Source organism: Prorops nasuta, unplaced genomic scaffold (assembly GCF_024137725.1).
Source record: "Prorops nasuta isolate Cenicafe-Biocafe unplaced genomic scaffold, Cenicafe_Pnas_1.2 PNAS00008, whole genome shotgun sequence".
In the NCBI taxonomy this organism is placed as follows: Eukaryota; Metazoa; Arthropoda; class Insecta; order Hymenoptera; family Bethylidae; genus Prorops; species Prorops nasuta.
The window spans coordinates 6,217,526-6,241,292 of NW_027116805.1; the positions used below are offsets into that span (position 1 = coordinate 6,217,526).

The 23,767-nt window shown below is 33.5% G+C and overlaps 2 protein-coding genes across 2 annotated transcripts; one reads left to right on the forward strand and one right to left on the reverse strand.

Annotated features, from left to right (window-relative positions):
* Positions 1 to 1,717: 1,717 nt before the first annotated feature.
* On the reverse strand, positions 1,718 to 11,166 carry LOC136775579 (uncharacterized). Its single transcript, XM_066730491.1, has 2 exons — positions 10,858 to 11,166; positions 1,718 to 10,505 (listed from the first exon to the last, which is right to left on the reverse strand). Exons 1-2 carry the CDS (start codon positions 10,924 to 10,926, stop codon positions 4,002 to 4,004), a joined length of 6,573 nt encoding a protein of 2,190 aa, XP_066586588.1. The 5' UTR covers positions 10,927 to 11,166; the 3' UTR covers positions 1,718 to 4,001.
* Positions 11,167 to 16,988: 5,822 nt separating this feature from the next.
* On the forward strand, positions 16,989 to 22,548 carry LOC136775331 (transferrin-like). Its single transcript, XM_066730013.1, has 9 exons — positions 16,989 to 17,170; positions 18,200 to 18,436; positions 18,533 to 18,826; positions 19,518 to 19,678; positions 19,776 to 19,888; positions 19,981 to 20,361; positions 20,438 to 20,913; positions 21,246 to 21,361; positions 21,711 to 22,548. Exons 1-9 carry the CDS (start codon positions 17,077 to 17,079, stop codon positions 22,026 to 22,028), a joined length of 2,190 nt encoding a protein of 729 aa, XP_066586110.1. The 5' UTR covers positions 16,989 to 17,076; the 3' UTR covers positions 22,029 to 22,548.
* Positions 22,549 to 23,767: the final 1,219 nt, after the last annotated feature.

Consider the following 23,767-nt stretch of genomic DNA (forward strand, 5'->3'; position numbering starts at 1 on the left):
TCGTTTTTCTCTAATACGTCCAATACATGGTCGTAATAGTCAGTTTGCATTAAATCATACATAAACAAGCTCCTGAACGATTTCAGTTGAAATTGCATTCACTTGGGGCTTTTTTATAGAATCACGATGAAAGACTACGAGAGCACTGAAATATTGCACTATAATTTGGCGATAGGGGAGATTCTTGTATCTTAGATTCCTTTTTTTTTTTTAATGCGTTGCAATATACAAACAATAACTGTATCAGGTTATTTTGTGTATACGAAGAGTGAAAATTCCAGACGTTCGAGCCCTGATTACTTAAAAAAGTGATTATCTCTTAATTACATTCTATGTGCCATGGCCAATAGCCCTGAAAACGTTCAAAGCGATAAACTGGTATAAACGTGGTTTAGTGGTATTCCTAACAGACGATAAAGTTTTCGAATTTCCCTTTAACCTGCACAGTTTTATTGCTTCCTCAAAAAAAGTAGCAAAAGGCAGATAGAACGTTCGGAATCTCACACATTTTATTATTATCCTTCCTGATCAAATATGGAATTAGTATAAACTGTACTAATCCAACATAAACAATCTCCTCAAGACTGTCCTAAAAGTACAAGTTTTGACATGTCCCAAGGTACAAATTGCTAGATTAAAATAAAGATTACCATAAAAATGTACGTTTCATTTTTGAGTAAAAACAATGGTAAATTTTTAACGAAACAACAAAATTTATAAAGCATTGTCTGAGTAATGTAAGCACTTATGATTTGAATAACGGAGTACCTTTACAAAGGATAATTTTATATTCATTTTTAAGGTGCATCCAAATGACTTTTCAATTCGCATGAGCTTGACGAGCATACTAATACTTTCTTTTACGTATAGGTATTTTATAAAAGGAATACCAGAGTATTAGTGCACCTCTCCCCCACTCAGTTCATGTTGAGTGAAATATTTTAGTCTGGATCGAACCCTGTACTTCAATTTTTTTCTATTAGCAGTTTACAAACATTCTGTTTGCCATATTTCTAATTCGATACAAAAACTAAGTTTAATATTAAATTCTAACTACTTTCAATGCCACTCTGGTCTAAGTCATTTCCATATAGACAAAACTACCGCATATGCTACCTATGTCAGTGATATAAAATTAAGGATATTTGGAATCCTCGCTAAGCTCGCATTAGATTTGCCAGAAATGGGAAATTTCCCTCAGTTATCATGCCTCTCATTTCCTATATGTAACACAAGGAATAAGAACCATAGTGGAGAACGATCCAAGGTCTTGCAACATTGCTAATTGCTCTGCTAAATTTGATCAATATATTTTACTCTTTTGCCTTCAAAATTTTAATGACTACTCCTCCTGCAGTAGGCTCCCTTTTCATTTTTCTCACAGGCTTCTGAATTAGATAATAATGAAATTAGACTTCAGGTGGTGGGTCAACGTTAATAACGGTTCTTACATTCGCTCTTAATTTGTTTAATAAAATAAGTAATATAGTAATAATAACACTTAATATTTCTATTGAACAAAGTGTAAGTATTGAGTGAAATCTATAGCATTGAAAAAGAAATTTGAAAGCATATGCCACAAAATATTTTGTATTGTTTTTTAAAAAAGATTGTTTGACTTTTTAATTTATATTTAATACCTAAAATTATTTATATTAACTTATTCAGAAGCTAGATGTGTTGCAAGGATCGTCTTTAAAGTAAAACTCCAATCAGGTCTTTGTTACCTAATTTTTTAATGCGAGTAATATACAATGTTTTTACATTCGTCTTTAACTGATGTCTTTTTTAAGATTTAGAGACAATAACGTAGTACGATTAAAAAAATATGTGGGAGCCAATTGTATTTATCAAAAATCAGTACAAATAATTTACAAGGCTTATATGATGAAACAATAACTAGCATATTTATCATTGGAAGTAAGTGCAATTTGTTTTACTAGCACAGTTACAAAAAACGATGCTTATAAATATATACGCTGTGTTAATTACAAATGCAACAATTATTACCAAAACAGCGAATTTTTGTAAAGTACTTGTGCCTATGTAATTGTTTACATAATCATTTAGTAAATGTTTAAAATAGTATGAAGAAATATAAAATTTAGTAGCAATAAAGGAGATATTACATTTACAACATTTGTTTAGAAATTGAACGTTAAACATTATCATTGTTTTAGTCAGCAAGTTTATACGCCAAGTTTATTCATTAATAAATATTAGCCTAGTTAGCTTGACATTAAATCAGTTAAGACTTGGGTTCCTAAGGGGGACTATACATATACATACCTTTAACTTTATTTTTTATTCAAAATATTCTATATGCTTTCCAATAGAGTACATAGTATCCGTATTCTAAATAATATTTAGTTGATGGAATCCTTTTAAACCTATACGTAATATTCACCAACGTTCAAAGAGGGAATAAGTCCATAAGATTCGTCACAGAGCAACATTGTCCGAGGCAAATATGTAGCAGAATAAATTACGTAAGCTATAGATTTGTGATTGATCGTATTGAGTTTTTCTCTATAATTATAAAGTTATTTTTATGAAGAATTCCTCACTAGCATGTATCTGAAACTCACAGCAATAAGAACAAAACTCGGCGTATAATCTAATTAAAAACACTATAAACATTTCTTTGTAACTTTGCAAAATTGATTATAATTAATATATATATATATATATATATATATATCATTACTCGTTTTAAATGAAATTTTTGTTAACTTCATTATTTGGTCTCTGCATTAACCTTTAGACTACCGAGCGCCAGTTAAATGTTGCACCCTTCACATAATATATGTTGCGTTAATAGTCAAAATGGTTATAAGTCAGAATTAAGAATTCTTTGGAAAAATGGATCGTTAGTCCAAAGGTTAATAACCTTCGTTACAAAGTGTGGAAGAACTGCTCACCCACAAGCGCTTTGTAAGAAGTAGCGTTTCTGCCTGGTGCTCCACAGGGGGGTGGATAACATTAATGACTCTCAGTGTACACAATTTAGTACCAATACTTCAAAAGAATTAAAATACTCATCGATTAAATAATTACTAAACTAATTACATTTAATTTTTAACTTAAGATCTAGTACCAATAACTGTAAAACTTATATTTTATCTTCGGTTATTTTGATCAGTTTAATTATCCATTTAGTTAAAACTGATTATGTACAGAGTCATTAATTCCAATTTTCTTTAATATTAATTTTCGTCGTCAGATGTTCAACATTAAACGTACCAGTGATTTTGTATGTTTTGTTTACATTTGAAAATGGTCGCTTGAGATCCCCGAATGGTAGGTTTAATATTAAAGGAGGGCTTAACATGTACAAGTATTAACTAATATGTTTAAGTTAAAACTAGTTCATCACTGTATGAGAAGTTCAAAAACATGATTATAATTAATCAGCCTTTAATCATTCTCGTAAATTATGGAAAATAACCGAAGGTGTATTACCAGCTTAAGATAGAAATCAAGATTATCGTAATAACAAAATACTCAAATACTTACCTAATAAAGATACAATGCAAACGGATGTACTTATAGTAACCATAATTGTTGTAAACATTTTTATTGATGAACGATTTTTGAAATAGATATTAAATTAAAAAAGTGTCTATTGCGCGTCATTCTCAATAAAACACAAAGGACCTTTTACAATTAAACAACTTAGCCTATTAATCGTAAACAAATAAATCATTACAAAGCTAATGTAATTTGTTTATAAATTATCTAATGTAAGTTTATTACAAATTTTTCTCGCACAAAGATCTCCAGTTAACATATCACTCAAATAAATTAAAGCTTGCATATACGAATGATTCCATTTATCTTATCATAACCACTAAATATATAACGAAAAAACTAATAAGAAGAAAATATAGTTAACAAGGCACCTTCCTAAAAATGTCGTTTGCATGAGCAATTACGGAACGTTGTATATACAATGTTCTTTAAAGCATAATCTGCACAATAACGTTTTTCAGTCATTCATTTTAAGGTATTTGATTAGACAAATCTTCTACAATTTTAGCAAAAGATTTGACTTTAAGCTTCCCTATATTACTATTAGAGCCTTCATTAATTTGAATGATTTCTACTTCGTTTTTATCACTCTCCGTTTCATCGATGGTCGTTACTTGTTTATCCTGGGTAATATTTGTAAGACTACCGTTGCTAGAACCAGGCAAACTTATTACATTCAAATTTCCTCCAACATCTTCCTCAAGGCCCCCCACGGTCTTATCGATTTGAGTCATTGGCGTTTCAGGCTGTTCGATATACAGTGGATCTTCTTCTTTATTTTCAGGCTGATTGCATAAATATGGTATCTCTCCATTGAGAAGACTGGGATTTGAAGCGACATCCTCTAATCTAAGATTGCTCGCAGCGGATGAAACAGTCTCAACAGGTACGTTCTTAATTAATCTACAGTCTTTGGCGATGAAAATAGTTGCGCTCGTGGCGATACCGTGGCAATGGCTGATGTGAGACCGGGTTTCTCTGTACGACCGGAATGAATCTTTACAAAGCAAACACGTCCATCCAAATTCGTTGCTCGTAGAAAAGTGTCTGTTCAGATGATTCATGTAGGCTGCTTCCAAGGTGAAATTTTCCTTACAGAGCGTACAGTGGTAGCTCCCTACATTTTTATAACGATTCTTATGCCGATCTAGACTCGATTGACGACAGAAGTGTATTTTGCACACATCGCATTCGTATCTTACTTTAACTGGCTGTTGAGAAGTTATCGGTTCTGTCGAATTTATTAGTGGATCGTTTGACACTTTGTGGCTCGATCCAGCTGCTGTTACGGTATTCGTTTCAATAGATTTTTTGCCAAATGGTATCACAGCACTATTCAAATTCTTCTCCTGCGTAACAACCAACGTATGATTCTGAACACTTTTCAGACTCTTCTCTTGGGTTACAACCAACGTATGATTCTGAACACTATTCAGATTTTTCTCTTGCGTTACAACCAACGTATGATTCTCAACACTATTCAGATTCTCCTCTTGCGTTACAACCAACGTATGATTCTCAACACTATTCAGATTCTTCTCCTGCGTAACAACCAACGTATGATTCTGAACACTTTTCAGATTCTTCTCTTGCGTTACAACCAACGTATGATTCTCAACACTATTCAGATTCTTCTCTTGCGTTACAACCAACGTATGATTCTGGGCACTATTCAGATTCTTCTCCTGCGTAACAACCAACGTATGATTCTGAACACTTTTCAGATTCTTCTCTTGCGTTACAACCAACGTATGATTCTCAACACTATTCAGATTCTTCTCTTGCGTTACAACCAACGTATGATTCTGGGCACTATTCAGATTCTTCTCCTTCGTAACAACCAACGTATGATTCTGAACACTTTTCAGATTCTTCTCCTGCGTTACAACCAACGTATGATTCTGGTCCATATTTTGCTGCACATTTTCAATACCAGTAGGACCATGTAAATGAAGCGAATGGCACGAGAGATCAACAATATCATTGAAGCTCTCCTTACAAATGCAGCAGAGGAATTTCGAGAACTTTTTGCGGAAACTATGTTTCTCCATGTGCTTTTTGAAGAAGCTCACCTCGTCGAAACGGCGATTACAGGTTGCGCAAAAAAAATCGCCCTTGTTGTTGTATTCCTTTTGATGTCGAATGTGTTCGCGGACGTTGTTGAATCTCTTTCCACATACGATGCATACAAACACACCGTTCTTTTTACCTTTAAGCGCATTAGCGTTCAGCAATGTCGCCATGTCGATAGGTCTGATGCGGAAAGCGTTAGGTATCACCGAAGTTTTCTTCAAGGAACTTTTATCTTGAGGTTGATCGGTCGCAGAATCATTGCTCGAAGGTGTACATCGAGCATTATGAAAGTGATTTATATGACACTGTAAAATCGTCGTGGTCAAAAATCGTTCATTGCAAACGTTACATATTGGCGAGTTATTTGTCACTTGATGGTTTATCAGATCGTGATCCTGCAGCCTGTGATATGTTCGGAACCTTCGTGAACATTTTTTACAACGATAGTCCCCGAAATCCGAGAAATTTTGTTGATGACTCGTTAATTCCCGAATGTTTTCAAACTCTATGTCGCACAGATCGCAATTGTAAATTGGAAGTAGCTCGATAGCCTGACATCCTGTGAACGATAATTGAGGTATCTCTTTATAGGCTGCATTTTGCTCTTCGAATGTTGGGCCTCTTTTCGGTAGATTATGCAAAGTTGACACCGATCCTGGCTTGTCGATGACTTCGGTCGATGGGTTTTTGTTTTCTTGAACGTTTCGGGCTTTCGCCACATCTATCGGCTCTCCTGTTCTTTTGGTCTCAGCTAAGGCTCCTAGATCCTTTGGTGCCAAATTCAGTCTCTCAGCATTTGACTGGAAGCTCGGATTCGTTGTTAACTTTTCTGGACCGTTTTCTTGATTACTATCATACATGTAAATAAGAACATCTGGGGTGTGACCATCAATATCGATCGGTAACTCCTGTTGCGTCTGCTCTGGGTTAGATTCATTCGATAATTGTAGAATATTGCCGTGAATAATTTGACTTGGGACAACAGCTTTTGGGGCTCCATGAACGTGTACTTGATGCGAATAGAAATGCATTTGGTTCTTAAATCCTTCATGGCAAATCACACATTTATAAACAAATGACTGCTTTACTTCTTCAGGGCAATGGTATTTTTTAATATGACGATGATAGTGGAACATACCATAGTAAGCTTGACCACAAAACTTACAAATGAAACGATTAGCATCATAGTAGTATAACTTATGATCCTTGAAATTTTCAAAGTTATTGAAAAAAGCATTGCACGTTATACATATAAACTTTTCATCTGGTGCTGGTTGGTTCTGGGCTGCAGGATTAAAAACACGTTCTTTTTGGTGGAGGTGCATCTCGTGCTCGAAATGCGTAGGTAGCTGTTTAAATCCTTCGTTGCAATATCGACAGTGTTTTATGTAGCCACCTATTGTCGAGGTTGAATGAGTCTTTTTTATATGTCTTTCCAATTGCCTTTTCCTAGCGAAGTGTGTACCACAAATTTCACACAATACCTTCGAACAACGAATGTACGAATTAGTGTGTGCGAGCAAACTTTCTTTAGTTTTATACTTCCTATCGCACAAACCGCACATATATGAGCTATCACTCTCAGATATTTCGACATAATTCGAGGCTTCTTTCGTATCCGATTGAGCGTTAGAACTTTTATTCTTGTTCATAGCTTTTTTAATCTTGTCAATATTAACGCTTTTGTTAAATATACTACTACTTTGTGTAGCTGCACTATTCGATGGAACAAAATATTTATCATTTTCATAAACATGATTATTCGAAATAAAATCTGGCACTACAGTGAGCATTTCAATATTGTTCGAATTAGGAAAAGTTACACCATTTGTAATATCATCCGTTTTATCTGAACTGATAGATATTGTGTCGCTTAATTCTATCACCTGGATACAACCAGCAGATGGTACCTGGTTTGGTTGCGAATTTCTATTTTTTTTTGGAGATAGCTCATGATTTACATCACCTGCAGTGACAGAGTCGGTCGACATTGCCTTGTCCTCTTCTACTGCTTCTATAAAATTATTAGATGTTTCACCATTTGAGTGAACACTTTCAGTCAAATTAGCAGTTACATTACTATTCGGTTTTAGTGTATTATTTGAATCAGTGGACGTCTCGTTATATGGTTCCATTGTGCTACTCAAATTAGTAGTAGGTGTTTCAAGATGCAGCTTCATTGATTGACTCGAATTTGAAGATGTTTGATCAGTTTGTTCTGCAGAATCATAAGAGTTTATAGATGTTTCATCATTTTGTTCTGCAGGATCGTATGAGTTAGTAGACTTTTCATTGTTTGGCTCCATTAAATTGCTCGAACTAGCAGACTGTTCCTTGCATGATTCTATTGGTCCACAAGAATCAGCCGATATTTTATTCTTTGATTCCGTTGATTTAATAGGACTAGTAGGCGTTTTATTATCTATCTCCTTTGCTTTAGATCCAGCTTCCATCATATCTGTCCAGACTTTACACACCTTTCGATGCTGCTCGAAGCTATATAATAAACGAAACTTTTTATTACAAGCTACACACTCGTATTTTTTCGTAACGTATTCACATCTAGTTTCATCGTTAAGAGTCATGGATTCTGTGTTTGTTACAGTGTACTTTAAGCAGTGTAATAATAGATGACGTTTTAAACTCGAAGAATCGTTTGTGATTTCATTACAAACACAACATTCGAGACTATTACTTGGAGTATGTATCCGGTAAAAATGCTCCATCAACTTACTTTTCATTGTGAAACGTGCTTGGCATATACTGGACATATAAGCAGTATGGAGTAAAGACGTATGGTATTTTCGCGTTTCTTTGGTATCAAATTCCTCATTGCAAACTTTGCATACATAAAATTTTGCTGTATTTAACGTTTCTTTTTCAGCCTCGCCAGAATCTGATTTTGATTCATTCATATTTAATCTAACAAGAGAAACATTGAAATTTCTTAATTTTATGTCACTTACAATTTTAATAGGTGATTCTGAAACTGTGGATGTTGATTCATCTATCTTATCTAACGAAATAGAGAAATCTTGAAAAGGTGAATCAGAAACAGTATCACTGATACGAAGTGAAATATCAGTTTCATTTTCTGATTGTTTCTCCTCTTTAATATCAATCTCTTCGAAGCTAGTAGATGTATCTATATTCTCTTTCTCTTCCTTGTCTTGGTTGACTGTTATTTGATCCTTTTCTTGGTTGATTATTGTTTGATCCTTTTCTTGGTTCATCATTGTTTGATCCTTTACTAGATTTTTCTCATCACATCTTCTTAACACTATACTTAATTGTTTTATATTGTAAATGTTGCATAATTCAGTATCAGATAATGGTAATGAACTTCGTAATCGACGGCTATGTCGGGAACCGGAACGGTTATTTAATATACTTAAAGGTGTTGATGGAGTGTTATAATTAGAATTTTTCATTGAATTGATATGAGGTCCACAAAATGAAGTAGACAAGTTAATATTTTTATGAGAGCTCATGGATCTTAAATTACGATCTGATGACATCTTTGCATCATTTATACAAGAGGCTTCGTTAACATTACCTTTATCCCCTATAAGATCTATGAGTTCCTTGTGCTTCACAAAAATTTTTACAAATGGTTTATTATTTTGGACTGCAATTGGTGAAGGAGTGCTGGATGATAATGCATGCTTTTCAGTAGGAAAATTCATGTTGAGTTTAGGTTCTTCAGAGCTGTAAGGGGATTTAATCACATTTGATGGCGATTCAGTTGACTTGTCACTGTCATTTCCATTACTCAACTTAACACCTTGAGATCTAGTTCTTGGAGAGTTTAAAACATATCTTTTATTCATCTTCACAGTAGCACAATCAGTACTGGATTTAGGCATTTTGAAAGTATGAGGAGTCCTAGTAATTTTTAATAGTGTTTCAGGTAAATTGCTAGCAGAATTATCAGCTTTAAAATTAGAATCTAAACTTTCCTTTGAAATTGAAGTAAGACAATTATCATTGGGTTTTGACTTATTACTTAAAAATTCCATCAATGTTGTCTGTCTTAGTTTTTTTGAAGGTGAAGGCTGACTGCTTGAACTATCATTATTTTGTCTTTTCATTTGTATTTTCGAAGACTGTTCATCTTCTGTAACAGGATTTCTGTTGGTAGTAGAGCTTGCATCAGCTGTTTGTGCCTCAAGGTTATTCTTATTTTCTTTGTCCAATGTGCCTTTTGGTGTTACTTTCAGCTTTGATTTAATAGCTTCATCAGACAGTGATGTTACACTTGGCTTTAGTATATCTTGACCATGATAATGAAACAAATGACATTGCAGTGTCTTTTTGGAACTAAATAACTGAGAGCAAAAATTACAATAAACAAATTTTGAATTTTTAACATCCTGTATATTGTGTTTATGGGCATATACAGTATGCCACTGCCATCTCAATTTTGTATTAAAACCCATATTGCATATTTTACAAAATATACTTGGATTTGTAATGTTATAAGCGCTTTCATGTAGTTCATATTGACGAATGGATTTAATTTCTATAAAACAAACAGGACAATATTTACCCTCCAAAAGTATTTTATCCAACTCCAATCTAGGTTTTTTTCTAGTATTCCTTACATAAACCTTTGTTTTTTTTTTCTCTTCTACAAGCTCCTTAGTCAGATTTATTTTAAAATTATTCAAGCTTAAACTCTTACTTCTAGTTAACCTATACCCATCATTTTTTAAATGACAGTTGGTACTGTCAGAAGCATTATCTAAGGAACTACTCAAAAAATCATTTTTATCTTCTCTGGTTCTCTTAATGGCTTGTTGAGTCAATACATTTGATGTTTCTGTTTTGGCAGTAGTTACTGATAGTTCTTTATAACTGTTATCCAGGGGCTCTTCTTTAATTTTAACAAGTAGTTTACTCTATAAATATTTATAAGTTTAAAAACATTTATCCCTCTTATGTCTATTCATAATAGATATAGGTATACAGGGCTTATCCATAACATTAGTATATAGAAGATTTTGTAATATTTGACTATAAAATGTAGCATTTTTACATTTAATTTAATTTAGTATGAAATGTAATGAGTAAGATTGGAAAAAAGTACTTATAATGAACAGTAAAAATTCTTTAATTATAAAAACAATGGAAAATATGCATTTTAATATCTAATTAAACGTGATAACATAATAAACTCTATAATCAACACATACTCTATATGTTACCATTAGAGATAAACTCTGTATAAATATTATACATAAATATACTTACAGTGTTATCACTTCTTGTTACTTCTGCAACAAAATCTAACGATCGTTGAAATATGGATGCCCTAGCCATTCTTTAGAAGATAAAAGGCTACTGTCGACTACAAAAACACATTAGCTAGGGTTGCCATCCGTCCTCTTTTCCCCGGACACTGACCTCTTTTATTAACCTTACGGGAACGTCCGGGGGATTTTTTAAATTTATCTGTGATTTTCAAATCGTTTGAAAAAGTTATTTTTTTCTTATTCGTTATTACCCGTAAAAGACTGCCCAATAAATATTATTGGAAATTGGAGATGTTTCGTGGTGAGCGGTCTGGGACTGGCTTCAGAGCCTTCAGGGTTCAGGCTTGACGGGCTTAACAGTTAACTCTCGGGCACTCTCGGGCACTCTCGGGCAGTCTCGGTCTCGGATGCTTTCGGGTGGGCCACGGGGACGGGGCACGCGGCCGTTACGCTCCGGCGCTCTCTCCGGCTGCGTTCATTATTAACGGGATCTGACGGGATCCCTCAAGCCCTCTGTAGCCAATATTACGGAACGAAAAACGAGAGAGAATTGTCCAGCGCTATTTTTCAAACCATTTCAATGTTTTTGGGCTTGTTGGAATTGTTTGGACTCGCACTTTGCCATAAATAAAGCCGTATTTTTCAAAAAACGTAAAAAAATAGAATTGTTTAAAAATTCGCATTAATATTATTTAAACGCAAAACTAATCGAAAAATCGGGCTTCTTTGTGACGAGGTGCCAGACCTAACGATTCCAACAAGCCCAAAAACATTGAAATCGGTTGAGAAATAGAGCCGTACCATTGTCCCGCGTTTTTGAGGTGGACGAAAAGCAAAAATTTTTAGGAAGAAAGCTAGGCTTCCACCCCTCTCGCGGCTCACGCTAACGTGTTCCCCCACTCCAGCATCGAAACTTACTGCGAAGCTTTCCTCATATTTACGCTATTCCCCTATCTGTAGCTATACACATATAAATACCGCTAAAATAATGTTGAGAACATTTCATTTCACCGATATAATGAAATTGCTGAAAATGCAATTATCATTTTGAAATAAAACTGTAGAAAAGGAGATTTCGTAATGCTTGAAATATAGGGCATACGGCGAAACGCGGGACAATGGTACAGTCGTATTTTTCAACAGAATTTGATGAGACTAGTAATAATTAAAGCCATTCTTCATGTAGATTGTCCCAAAGAGCTCGCATTTTCGATAAAGCCTATAGTTTTCCAGTTATGAACGATTGGAGATGGACGTGCGCAACAGCTGATCTACGCGAGAGAAGAAATATGTATTTGTGTGCCGTGCAACTTCAAACGTTCATAGCTGAAAAACTATAAGCTTTATCGAAAATGCGAGCTCTTTAGGGCAATCTACATGAAGAATGGCTTTAATTATTACTAGTCTCATCAAATTCTGTTGAAGAATACGACTATACCATTGTCCCGCGTTTCGCCGTATGCCCTATATTTCAAGCATTACGAAATCTCCTTTTCTACAGTTTTATTACAAAATGATAATTGCATTTTCAGCAATTTCATTATATCGGTGAAATGAAATGTTCTCAACATTATTTTAGCGGTATTTATATGTGTATAGCTACAGATAGGGGAATAGCGTAAATATGAGGAAAGCTTCGCAGTAAGTTTCGATGCTGGAGTGGGGGAACACGTTAGCGTGAGCTGCGAGAGGGGTGGAAGCCTAGCTTTCTTCCTAAAAATTTTTGCTTTTCGTCCACCTCAAAAACACGGGACAATGGTACGGCTCTATGTCTCAACCGATTTCAATGTTTTTGGGCTTGTTGGAATCGTTAGGTCTGGCACCTCGTCATAAAGAAGCCCGATTTTTCGATTTGTTTTGCGTTTAAATATTATTAATGCGAATTTTTAAACAATTTTATTTTCTTTACGTCATTTGGAAAATGTGGCTTTATTTATGACAAAGTGCGAGTCCTAACGATTCCAACAAGCCCAAAAACATTGAAATCGGTTGAAAAATAGCGCTGGACATTTCTCCCTCGTTTTTCGTTCCGTAATATTGGCTACAGAGGGCTTAACGGGATCCCTCACGCCTACTTTATCGACAGTTCAAGTCAATAAACAATTAGTTTAATAAAATTCAAATGCGAAGCAAATTGAACAATCGTGCCTTTGTAGGACAATGTGCCAGTCCTAACGAGTCAATCGAGCTTAAAAAAACTCAAATCGGATGAAGAATAACGCTGTACCACTGTCCCGCGTTCTTGAAGTGGAAATAACCAAAAGTAACCTCTCTTCAAGAACACGGCACAATGCTACAGCGTTATTTTTCAACTAATTTGAGTGTTTTTAAGTTCGTTTGACTCGTTAAGACTGGCACATTGTCCAACAAACGCCCGATTGTTCAATTTGCTTCGCTTTTGACTTTTATTAAACGAATTGTTTATTGACTTGTACTGTCGGTAAAGTACGCGTGAGGGATCCCGTTAAAGTATCGATTGTCCTTTTTCACCTAACAGTAATAGAAAAAGATAACCTATGCTTAAGTCGGTCTTAAATATACATAAGTAACGACTATGTATGTACACCGGTCTACATAAACGAACGTAGCCTTTCTCCGACTCCTTTCTTCACTTCTACCGTACCGCCTCATCTCTGTAAATATATAGTTCATGTTGTTCATGCAGTCAGTGGCAATTGGTGGCAATAGTGGGCACAACTATGGGAGGGGAAAGAGTGGAGAGAGCATAAGCTTTATGGCACACGGGTTTCCTGGTAAATGGTGAGGGAGGGGGGGGGGGAAGACTGTGGTTGCCATGATGCCATCTCCTGTAATTCACCCACACTCCCCACTTTAGCACAACGCCGCCAGATGGCCACCTTGATCCAGCGCACTCGCCAGTCGCGCCACTCTCTGTCATTTCCCACTTTAATATAACGCCGCCAGATGGCTGGCTCGCGGAACGTTCCTCGCTAGTCAAATATTGCTCGAAATGTATTTAAGCAGTTAAGCTTGCAAGCCGCTTCAGTCAGGGCTGGTCAGGGGAGGGGCAGGGCCGCCTGCCGCCGCCTGGCAGGGTCTCTAGGTATAGCTAAGTGTGGCTTTCGACATTATTCAAAATCAGGAGTCAGGACCCTGTTCCTTTAAATTTTACAATAACCAATAACCCATCCACGTATTTCCAGTTTCCACTTTGGATGCGTAGTGTTCTTCCAATCCTTTTTTCCTGATTCCCATTTTACTTTGAATTTACATTTTATTTCAACCAGGATCATACCGAGTAAAATCTCTCACAGTATTATAATGATTTCAATTTAATTAATATATTTCATACATAATATACTCAAGTATAATAATCACCTCAATATAATATACATAATTATATATGTATAATATATATTACAGGGCAAAGATATTACCAGTGCTCCTGGTAGATAAAAACCATAAAGCAGTTATCGAGATGGGGGCTTTCCCAGCAAAGATAGTCCAATAGGGAATGGGAAATATTCCCGCTAAAACACAATTCGAATGTACGTACGCTGCGGGAAATGCGGGAAATTGATTCGTTTACTTTTTGGCTAACCACTGTAAATTCTATGCTAAACTTCTATACCACACTATAGCACGAAGACGACAATATATTCAATTTCCTACTATTTATCTTCATGTTAATGTATTGAAAGTTAAACTAAATAAAAATTGGGAGGATCAAACTTGCTGTATAAGTTACACGGTAGTGCACGACGTTATATACTTGCCTTCGATACACTACTGTATTTCTTGATTAAGCTTGAATAAGTTAAGCGTGCAATAATGTCCCTTTTCTCATGTGCATCAGAATATATATATATCTTTATTATATTCATCCATATTATTAGTAGACTCAATATCCATGTCATTATTTTTAAAGCAAATATTGTATAGAAAGCAGCACGTTATTATAACTTTTGGTACCATATCTGTATTAAATATGTGTATAGATATTATAACATCGTGAAATGCCCTTTCAGCATCTGAAACGCTCATTCAATACACATACGTGCTTTAGATAGTTTAGTATTAAAGTGTCTTTGTACATTATTTAAGTGCCCGTTATCTCGATATGGTACTAATAAATATTAATTGTAACAACGGATAAATCAAATCACGAACTAAATGCACATTTTCAGGAAAATATCTGCCAATGCTATTATCATGCAATAAGACCCTTAAGGTCACTTAAATATCTAACTCTGGCATCATGCATACTTCCACATTAACCAGCAAAAACAGAGGAATTTCAAGTTATAATCACAAATGCCTTGTAATATTATGGAATGATAAACATTAAAGAGATATTTAAAGGACAAAAGCTATATTTTTGCTGTCATATATAATTATAATATAGGAACTGGGAGTAATCACTTAGGTTCCGACTTATACTCTTTTTCCTTTGACAATGATATACTTAAATGTCGACTAAGTCGATATATTTTATCGGCTTAATAAAGCTGAAAATCCTTAACCTATTAAGATCTGCTAACATCCACTGACCTGGGCACGTATCCCATGTCGAGTTATACATATGTGTTCTTCATGCAGAAAATTAACATAATCTTTTTGATCATAATTTTACGGATTTATTGCACAACTATTAAAATATTTTCTCTCGGTCTATTATTTTGCTCTTTTAGAACGGAAACGTATATTACCGTGACCTCCATATATAGGTAGAGCGAAGAAGAGAAGCATCCCATTCTCTACAGCACATTGTCTTCATTTTGAAAGGTCACTGATGTATTTATTCTTTAAAGAAGTCTATAGCTATCGTGTCGTCTACGATTTGACAGATTAATTTCTTTGACTTTATGTTTTCATGTATGAACTTTTGCTTTTCATGTTCTAAATGCTACGAGAACTTTTTAAATGCTTCATATTTTTAATAAATAGTAAATTCTATGTATTAATAAAGTCGACGATCCACAATCACTCCATCCTTAAATGTTAATACATTTATCAAACCGATTTAGTTTAATACTTCATGTCTTATGTACTTACACAATAAAATTTACTAGTATATAACAAAATTCCTACTAATTCCGTAAAATCTATAGTGATATACTAGAACATCTTCAAAATCTTTAAACTTTAAAGTATAGTCAGATACATATAATTCTCAGTATTGGTCTTTTCTTCTAAGCCAAATCAATTGCTGTTTTCAAACGTTCGCGCAATATTTGCACTATGACACTAAATGGATATTGACAGATTTTAGACATGCATAATATTTGAATAAGATTGCTAAAAAAAAATGGTAAGATCTATACGTACGTCATAATTATCAGAAATACTCTTTTTCATGTTATGTCAGTCAAGCCTACTTGGTAGTGTTAAACTTTAAAATCTATACCATAAAATATAATATTTTTAGAGATTCTAATTCTATCACAGTTTTCTATTGATTCGTTAGATTAATTATTTAATTCTCCACAAGTTTTTTTAAAGAATTGCCAATTTCAGTTAACTAAACTCGTTCGATATTTACTACACACAGAATAGCTGCTGCATCTTTTTCACGAACTAAGAATCCTAATGCTCAGTACTTGGAAGCTATTTCTCCAAATACTAATAGTTGTTGCAATTCCTAGTTTATATCTTCTGCTCATTTGTCCGAGAAACTGCAATAGAACGAAGAGTTCCAAACTAATATGAAATCTAGTTACTACTTTAATAAATGTACTCTCTTTAGTAGAATTTGGTAATTACAGTTTACGGAGTTAACTATATATCAATAAATGAACCGAACAAAAATAATTATAATAATTACACGATAAAAAGTATTCTACGAATCTCTTACTCACTTTCTTAGTCATTCCATTTTTACTCAAAAGATTGTGACTAAAGGGTACGGAATTCTTGGATGTGAAATAGCATAGTTTGATCTGACTTTTTTTAAAGTGGATTCAGAGGATATGGGAAAGATAAGCGTGATAGCCGTTTAATATTTTACATTGACGCTCGGCGAGAGGGACGGATATCAGGAAATACAAAAAAGGAGAGAAGAAGAAGAAGAAGTACGTATACAATGTATGACAAGGGCGTGAACTGTGTAAGCTGTCTTTCCTGTTATCGTGGTATCGGCGTTATCAGAACGCAAAAAAGTAACCGCCGCGCGGCACACCTAGTTCTGCCAAGACCAGCGTGAAAGAGAAGCGCTCAAAATCCGATCTCCACAGTGTACTTCTTTCAATTCGTTTTTATGCGCTGCTTCTGCCGTTTTACAATGAAGCGCTTTTTCTTTTTGGTATATTTTTGCTTTTTCGTTTCTATCCACGCAGATAGTAACAATAAATGTGAGTACAATATTTTATCTACTTAAACGATTGAGCGAATCATTATCAAACCATCATTCATATATTATTGCGATCACTGATGTAATCACTATTCAGCTAACTGAAATACATTGCATTTTTTACAATTATGTAAATATTGCTTGTTCGTTAGATTTGCGAGTTTGATTTTTTTAATGTAACAATAGATTTCTTCCTCGATCATATAGAGTATAATTTTATATTTTGTATATTGCAAGAAGAACAAATTATATAATAACGAAAATTCTGGATTTTATTAATTAAACAATTCTTCGTAAATGTGATATATCATCAAATATTAATAAATCGACGGCAACTTTGCGATAAATCTTATCTGATAACTGCGGTATGATAAGATTTACCAGATCAAGATGGAGAATCTAAATTTATAATTTTAATTAGTTTTTTATTACTTGCGCAATCCACATGTTAAAACTGCAGATTTTTTCTAAAATCAGTGATAAATTCTGTGAATGGTTTAAAATTCCGCAGTTGCGGAAATATTTGGCAAACGTTTCATTTTAATCAAGCGTTTAGTAATGAACAATATAGTGCTCAATTACGTTCAATTTACAGTTTACTATAATTAACTATTTATTGAAATACCCATTTTTCCGCGAAAAAGGTTTATTTTCTAGAAATTGTTTGTGAAACCTATATATAGAAAGATTTAATTTTTTATGTGATACAGATACTAAAAAGTATAATTATTTTAATTAATATATTTTATCGAAAAATAACATTTTCAAGACATTCTATGTATAAAACTTGAACAAAGTTTTCTACTCAGAACTGGCCTTGCTATCGAGAGTTTCCGAGATGGCATTGACTTATAAGATACCCTGCTTATACACATTTTATTTGATAAATGAATTAATTTTTGTTCTCCTACCGCAAACAATACATACGCTTTAATACACTTAATAATAAAGTAATGAAAATAACATATAGTATCAAATAAATATTAGTCTGAAGAGTAAAATAACCTGAAATGGTATGGAAAATTTTTAGATGGATTTTGTGCTCCTAAATCGATCTACACTGAATATGATTGCAATGCTTTGGCAAAGCGTGGTTCCCCAGTACACTGTGTACCCGTCATCGATCTTACTGAATGTGCAATAAAACTAGCAAGGGGTGAAGTAGACTTTGGCATTTTTACTGCAGAAGAATTATTATTAGCTCACCAAATTTATCCTACTGAATTAATGCCAGTTTTTCAATTAAAGCATAAAGATCGAATTGCAGGTATAATCAATTGGTCGTAATAATATTTAATATTTTTTTGCTTGATAATATAATAATTTTATTTCATTCGAACATATAATATATCGGCATTTTTAGAAATGTTTGAATTCGAGACCGTAGCTGTAGTCCAGAGAACTTTGAACAGTTCTTCGCAGGATACTTTCAAAAATTTACGAGGTGCAGGATTATGCCATCCAGGATTTAATAAACAGCATGGCTGGACTGATTATGTTCACAAATATTTTGAGAGAAAAGTAACTGAGAAAGAATTCTCGTGTCAAGATAATCTTACGATATCAGAGAACGAGGTGAGAAATCTGAAGAACTTCTTTGGTCAAGCCTGTAGGCCTGGTTCTTGGAACTCTGACGAGGCTTACTCAAATAATTTAAGTAAGTGGTATGATTGATTAATTTTTTTTATTATCAATTTAAGTCGATTTTTTAGGCAAAATGTTTGATAATAGCAAATCAGTCGATTAAAGCAATAATTATTTTTGTGAAGTGGATATGAATAAAAATTAGATTTAGTTGTAGAAGAATATATATTTTTCGTACATGCTAAATCTGATATTTAAAAAATATAAAGCCTATTTATAAATTTTATTCATTTGAGAAATAAGAAGTTCTGTAATTTTTTATAATTATATTGTATCCCCTTCAGATACTGACACAAGGTGGCAAGATTGCTTTCATTTAAGAGGTTCTAATTCATCTTGGTCTCATTTATTTCATTTTCAATCATTTTTACAATAAACGTTAACGCAACTAAAACAATGTTATTTCACTTATAATTTAGGTTTGCTATATGGATTTTTTTAAGAGGAGCTGAGGAGTCTCAACTCTTTCAGACTCAAGTTAGATATCGAACAAAATTTTATTAAAAGTTTAATATAATCAATTTTTTTCTAATTAGCTTATACATACATCAAGGCATAAACTTAAATTTAAGATCCATTCAATATCCACAGTATTATGATCTTTTAAATAGGTGACTAATGGAATAGACGTTGTCACTGAAAATTTTAAGCTTATTACATTCAAATAACGAATAAATTCTACTGAAATCAATTAATTTTTTTAGAAAGAAAATATCCTGAACTTTGTTCCCTATGCAGCAATCCCACCGCTTGCACATATAATAATGAATTCGAATATGGACATGCTGGGGCGTTCGAATGTCTAAAATCAGGACGTGGAAAAGTGGCCTATTTATCTCTCGCTTACGTTAAAAAATACTTAAACGTAAATTTCTCATTTATACATTGAATAATTTAAATATTACCATCCATTTTTAGATTGAATTTATAAAATAATTTTGTAATTCTTATTATTGTTCTAGTTAGATGACAGCTTCCTATATCTTTGTCCTGATAAGACACTGCAAATTGTAGCAGGTACAGATCGTCCATGTACCTGGATCAGACAGCCTTGGAACTCAATTGTTGTGAGAAGGTAATAATAAACAATTATTTAAATATTCTTCCATATGCAATATCGCACAACAGGACGAGATACTACTACATTATTATTTGTTTCATTTATAGCAAGGATTATCAGACTATCATAAAAGATCTTACAGAATGGTTAAATATATCAAAGCCAATCTACAGCAGTGACTCTTCTTGGATGCACAGTCTACAACAAATGATTTTAAAAGAAAAAATTGGAGTGGAATTAAAGTCATTCGTGTTCTATCGAACATTGGATGTTGAAAATAAATGTAGTAAGCCAATTCGTTGGTGCACTACTTCTACTTTGGAGCAAAATAAATGCACATGGTTAGCAGCAGAATCCTCTCTTTTGGGGGTGGAACCAAGTATTACGTGTCACCAATCAGATTCGACATTCCAATGCCTTCGAGATATACAAGAAAATCAAGCTGATATAATTACCATTGATTCGAATTATGGTCATTTAGCCAGGCAGTAAGCGTCAATCGATTGATAATTAATTAGAATTACGAAAAAAGGGTCAGATTTAAATATTAATTTTCCTACACAGGGTATATGGTCTTTCAACTGTACTCTACAGTGAAACTGATAATGACAGAAATAGCGTGATTGTAGCAGTGGTGCGCGAACCGGAAACAAAGGACGAGTCTTTCGCAGTTTCGAGTCTTTACAATCTTAAAGGGAAGAAAGCATGTTTTCCTGAATATGCTGGACTTGCTTGGCTGAGCTTTGTACATGTTGCTCGTACGGAGAACATTTTCTCGTCGAAATCTTGCGATTATCCAAAGCATGTTTCCCAATTGTTTTCTGGAGCATGCACGCCTGGTATTCATGATCGAGATCACTCGCATTCTCGGTCATCCGAAGATATTATTTCTCGACTCTGTTCCCTGTGTCCTCAAGGAAATAATACCGAGCGTTGCTCTGCTAATATCAAGAATCCTTACTACGGCGACGCCGGAGCTCTCCAATGTTTGGCTGACAAAGCTGCTGATATTGCTTTCGTGGAGCTTAAAAATTTAAACCGTAAGTTTTATAAATATGGACTGAGGATTGTATACAGGGTAGTCATTTTCGATTGGCTTTGAGACGTTCGTGATCGAACTTTAATTTTACAGAGTTAGTTTTTGGCTAAGAGGGGTTTTATACTGTAAATATTTTAATAAGGTTGGAGCAGCCATTTTTGCGAAATTTAAAAATTAGAAACTGTTTTTTTTTTTATTAAATTTAATCCCTCTTAATAAATAACGACACAGGACTATCGGTTTCCAAGCTGGCCAAAACTTTCCAACCACCTTGTATACTCTACCATAGATTATAATATAGTATTAATTTTCTTAATAATCTGATTTATTTAGAAACCATTCTTGGATCAACGAAATACCGTATTCTTTGTAAGAATAGCAGCTTAGCTCTGACTCCAGGATTTAAAGTTGACGATTTATGTCCTTTGTCTATAACTATTGACAGTGAGGTATGTTATTTTTTATTTAAAAATTTGATATACATTGTTTCAACTTCATGGTTCATCCTTGGTTCTGAATAATCTGGAATCAGCCTAATATATATTATGTAGAACTCAGATTTTATAGAATAACTCATATTATCATTACATATTCTCGTGAATACTCCTAGAAACTTGGTAATTATAAAATTAAGACGTAATTTGATAAATGGTCATTGCATAATTTTTTATTTAGTCCAAAGATCAATATCCCCTTTCCCCTACCACCAGAAAAATGGGCAAGGTTATTGTAACATTCCAAACAGAATGAGATAAACACAGAACTCAGCAAGTATTTTCAGTTGTAATTTATTTGCAGGTGGTGAGTCGTCGAGATAACTCAAAGATTGGTTCATTCGATATTTCGTCCGCCTTATTGAAATTGGATAATTGGTTAGGCTATGAAGTAGGCATTTCCAGGCCACTTCACATCTATGATCAATTTGACGGAGTGTCAGATCTTCTATTTAAGGATTCAACTCAAGGTTTGGTCGATAAGGATTCAAATCTGGAGTACGTGAAAGCTTATAAGGACATTTTCAGTCACGTTGATACTTGTTCAGCGGCAGTACCATCTGTTATTATCAGTGCTTCATTTATTTTATTGATCTCATCACTGCCATTCTTGTTCAAATAATTATTAGATATAACGAGTATTTTTTTATTTACAAATATAATGTCATCACTATTGTTTTTTTTTATTTAATTGTGTTAGTTTATAAGAATGTGCTTCATTTAAAAAAAACTAGAGTTTTTCGCAAACAAAATTATTGACGTTAAGTTTTGTATAATAAAAGTTATAAGACTCGTAGGAAATATATATAGCAACCTCATACTTCCTTATCACAAGATGTATCCATATCTGAGATGATTGCTTACAATTTGCTACGATTATTATACTCACAGATGCTAGAAGCCAGGTGAAATACTTCGTCTTTATAGGCCCAAGATAACTGAGCTATTATAGCAAATGTAAATTCAATATTTTTAAATGTTTAATTATTCAAAAGGATTTATATTAAAAAGAACTGCATGATGAATACATCTTTAACTTTATGTACATCGTAATTATCAGAAACACTCTTTTTGATTTTATGTGAATGAAACTTGTGCTTGCTAATATTTCAATTTAAAATAAAAAATTCAATATTTTTTAAGTTTTAATTCCCATCGTGATTCTTCTTCAATTTTTGGGATTAATTATATAATAGTCTGTACATTGTCATTAGTTTTCTGTATAAGCGATCGGTAAAGTTTTGTGTTTTACTAAATCTCAACCGTAAACTTAAATCGACATTCACTAAAAAGTGCACCTGCTTTGTGTCATTCATAAATTAGAGTCTCAGCATCAATAGGTGGTGGATATTGTTCTGCTTTAATGTTGCTCATGCTTAACTGTCGCTCTAGTTAGTTTTTACTATTTCCTACTTGAACGATATTTCGCAAATTATACTTAAGCATTGCAGCCTCTGTGTTTTATTCTTTAGCTAATACAATCATTTTAATTACAATTTGATAATATTAATTATTGTATCTAATCTTACAGAATAAATATTAAAAAGCAGATAAACTGAAACATAATTTACATTATATAGAATAGGAGAAACACGATGGTGTATATCTATACTTTTGTCCAGATCGACGTGAGATAGAAATTATAAATATTACTCATCACGAGAGATGAATCTATCTCCTTTTGTTTTTAAACACTGAATTTGCATTTTACCATGAAACATGTTCTGGTTATAATAAATTTTTACTTTCTATCCACGAAGAATATCTAAAAAAATAACGTTTATAACACATGCATACCGAGAAAGAGAGAGAAGGCAATTTTAGCAACTGTCGAGGCTGAGAAAAATAATCATTTTATATATATAGTTGTTGGCAAACCTTTGATGAAAGTGTCATCATTTTACTTCGTCAATATTATTGCTTGTGGAATTTTTCATGTGGAAAAAAGAGTATTGTGAAACTCAGAGTGGCAAACACTGCTTGCGAGATTTTCATTAATAAATCACCAATTGTTAGATTGTATTAATAATGCCTGTTATTAATTTTGTTCCGAATTATTGGCCCCCGTATAATTTGACGTTTAGTATTCAACATAAAATCTGTTCGTTTCTCGGCTTCACTGGTATATGTATATGTTACAATATAAATTGTTGTAAGCTTACTGACATTCTAAAATTTTGTAATGTAAAAATAGGCTTTCAATAGTAGTAGCAAAAAATATTGTTTATGTATAAGTGGGGTCTAGAATTTATTGCTGTCTTTTTGTTACACGTAAAGCTTTTTGGGGTCAACAATAATCGACCAACGAGAGTTGAAGTTTGGTGCTAATTACTACACTAAGCAATTGCAGCATTTATGATT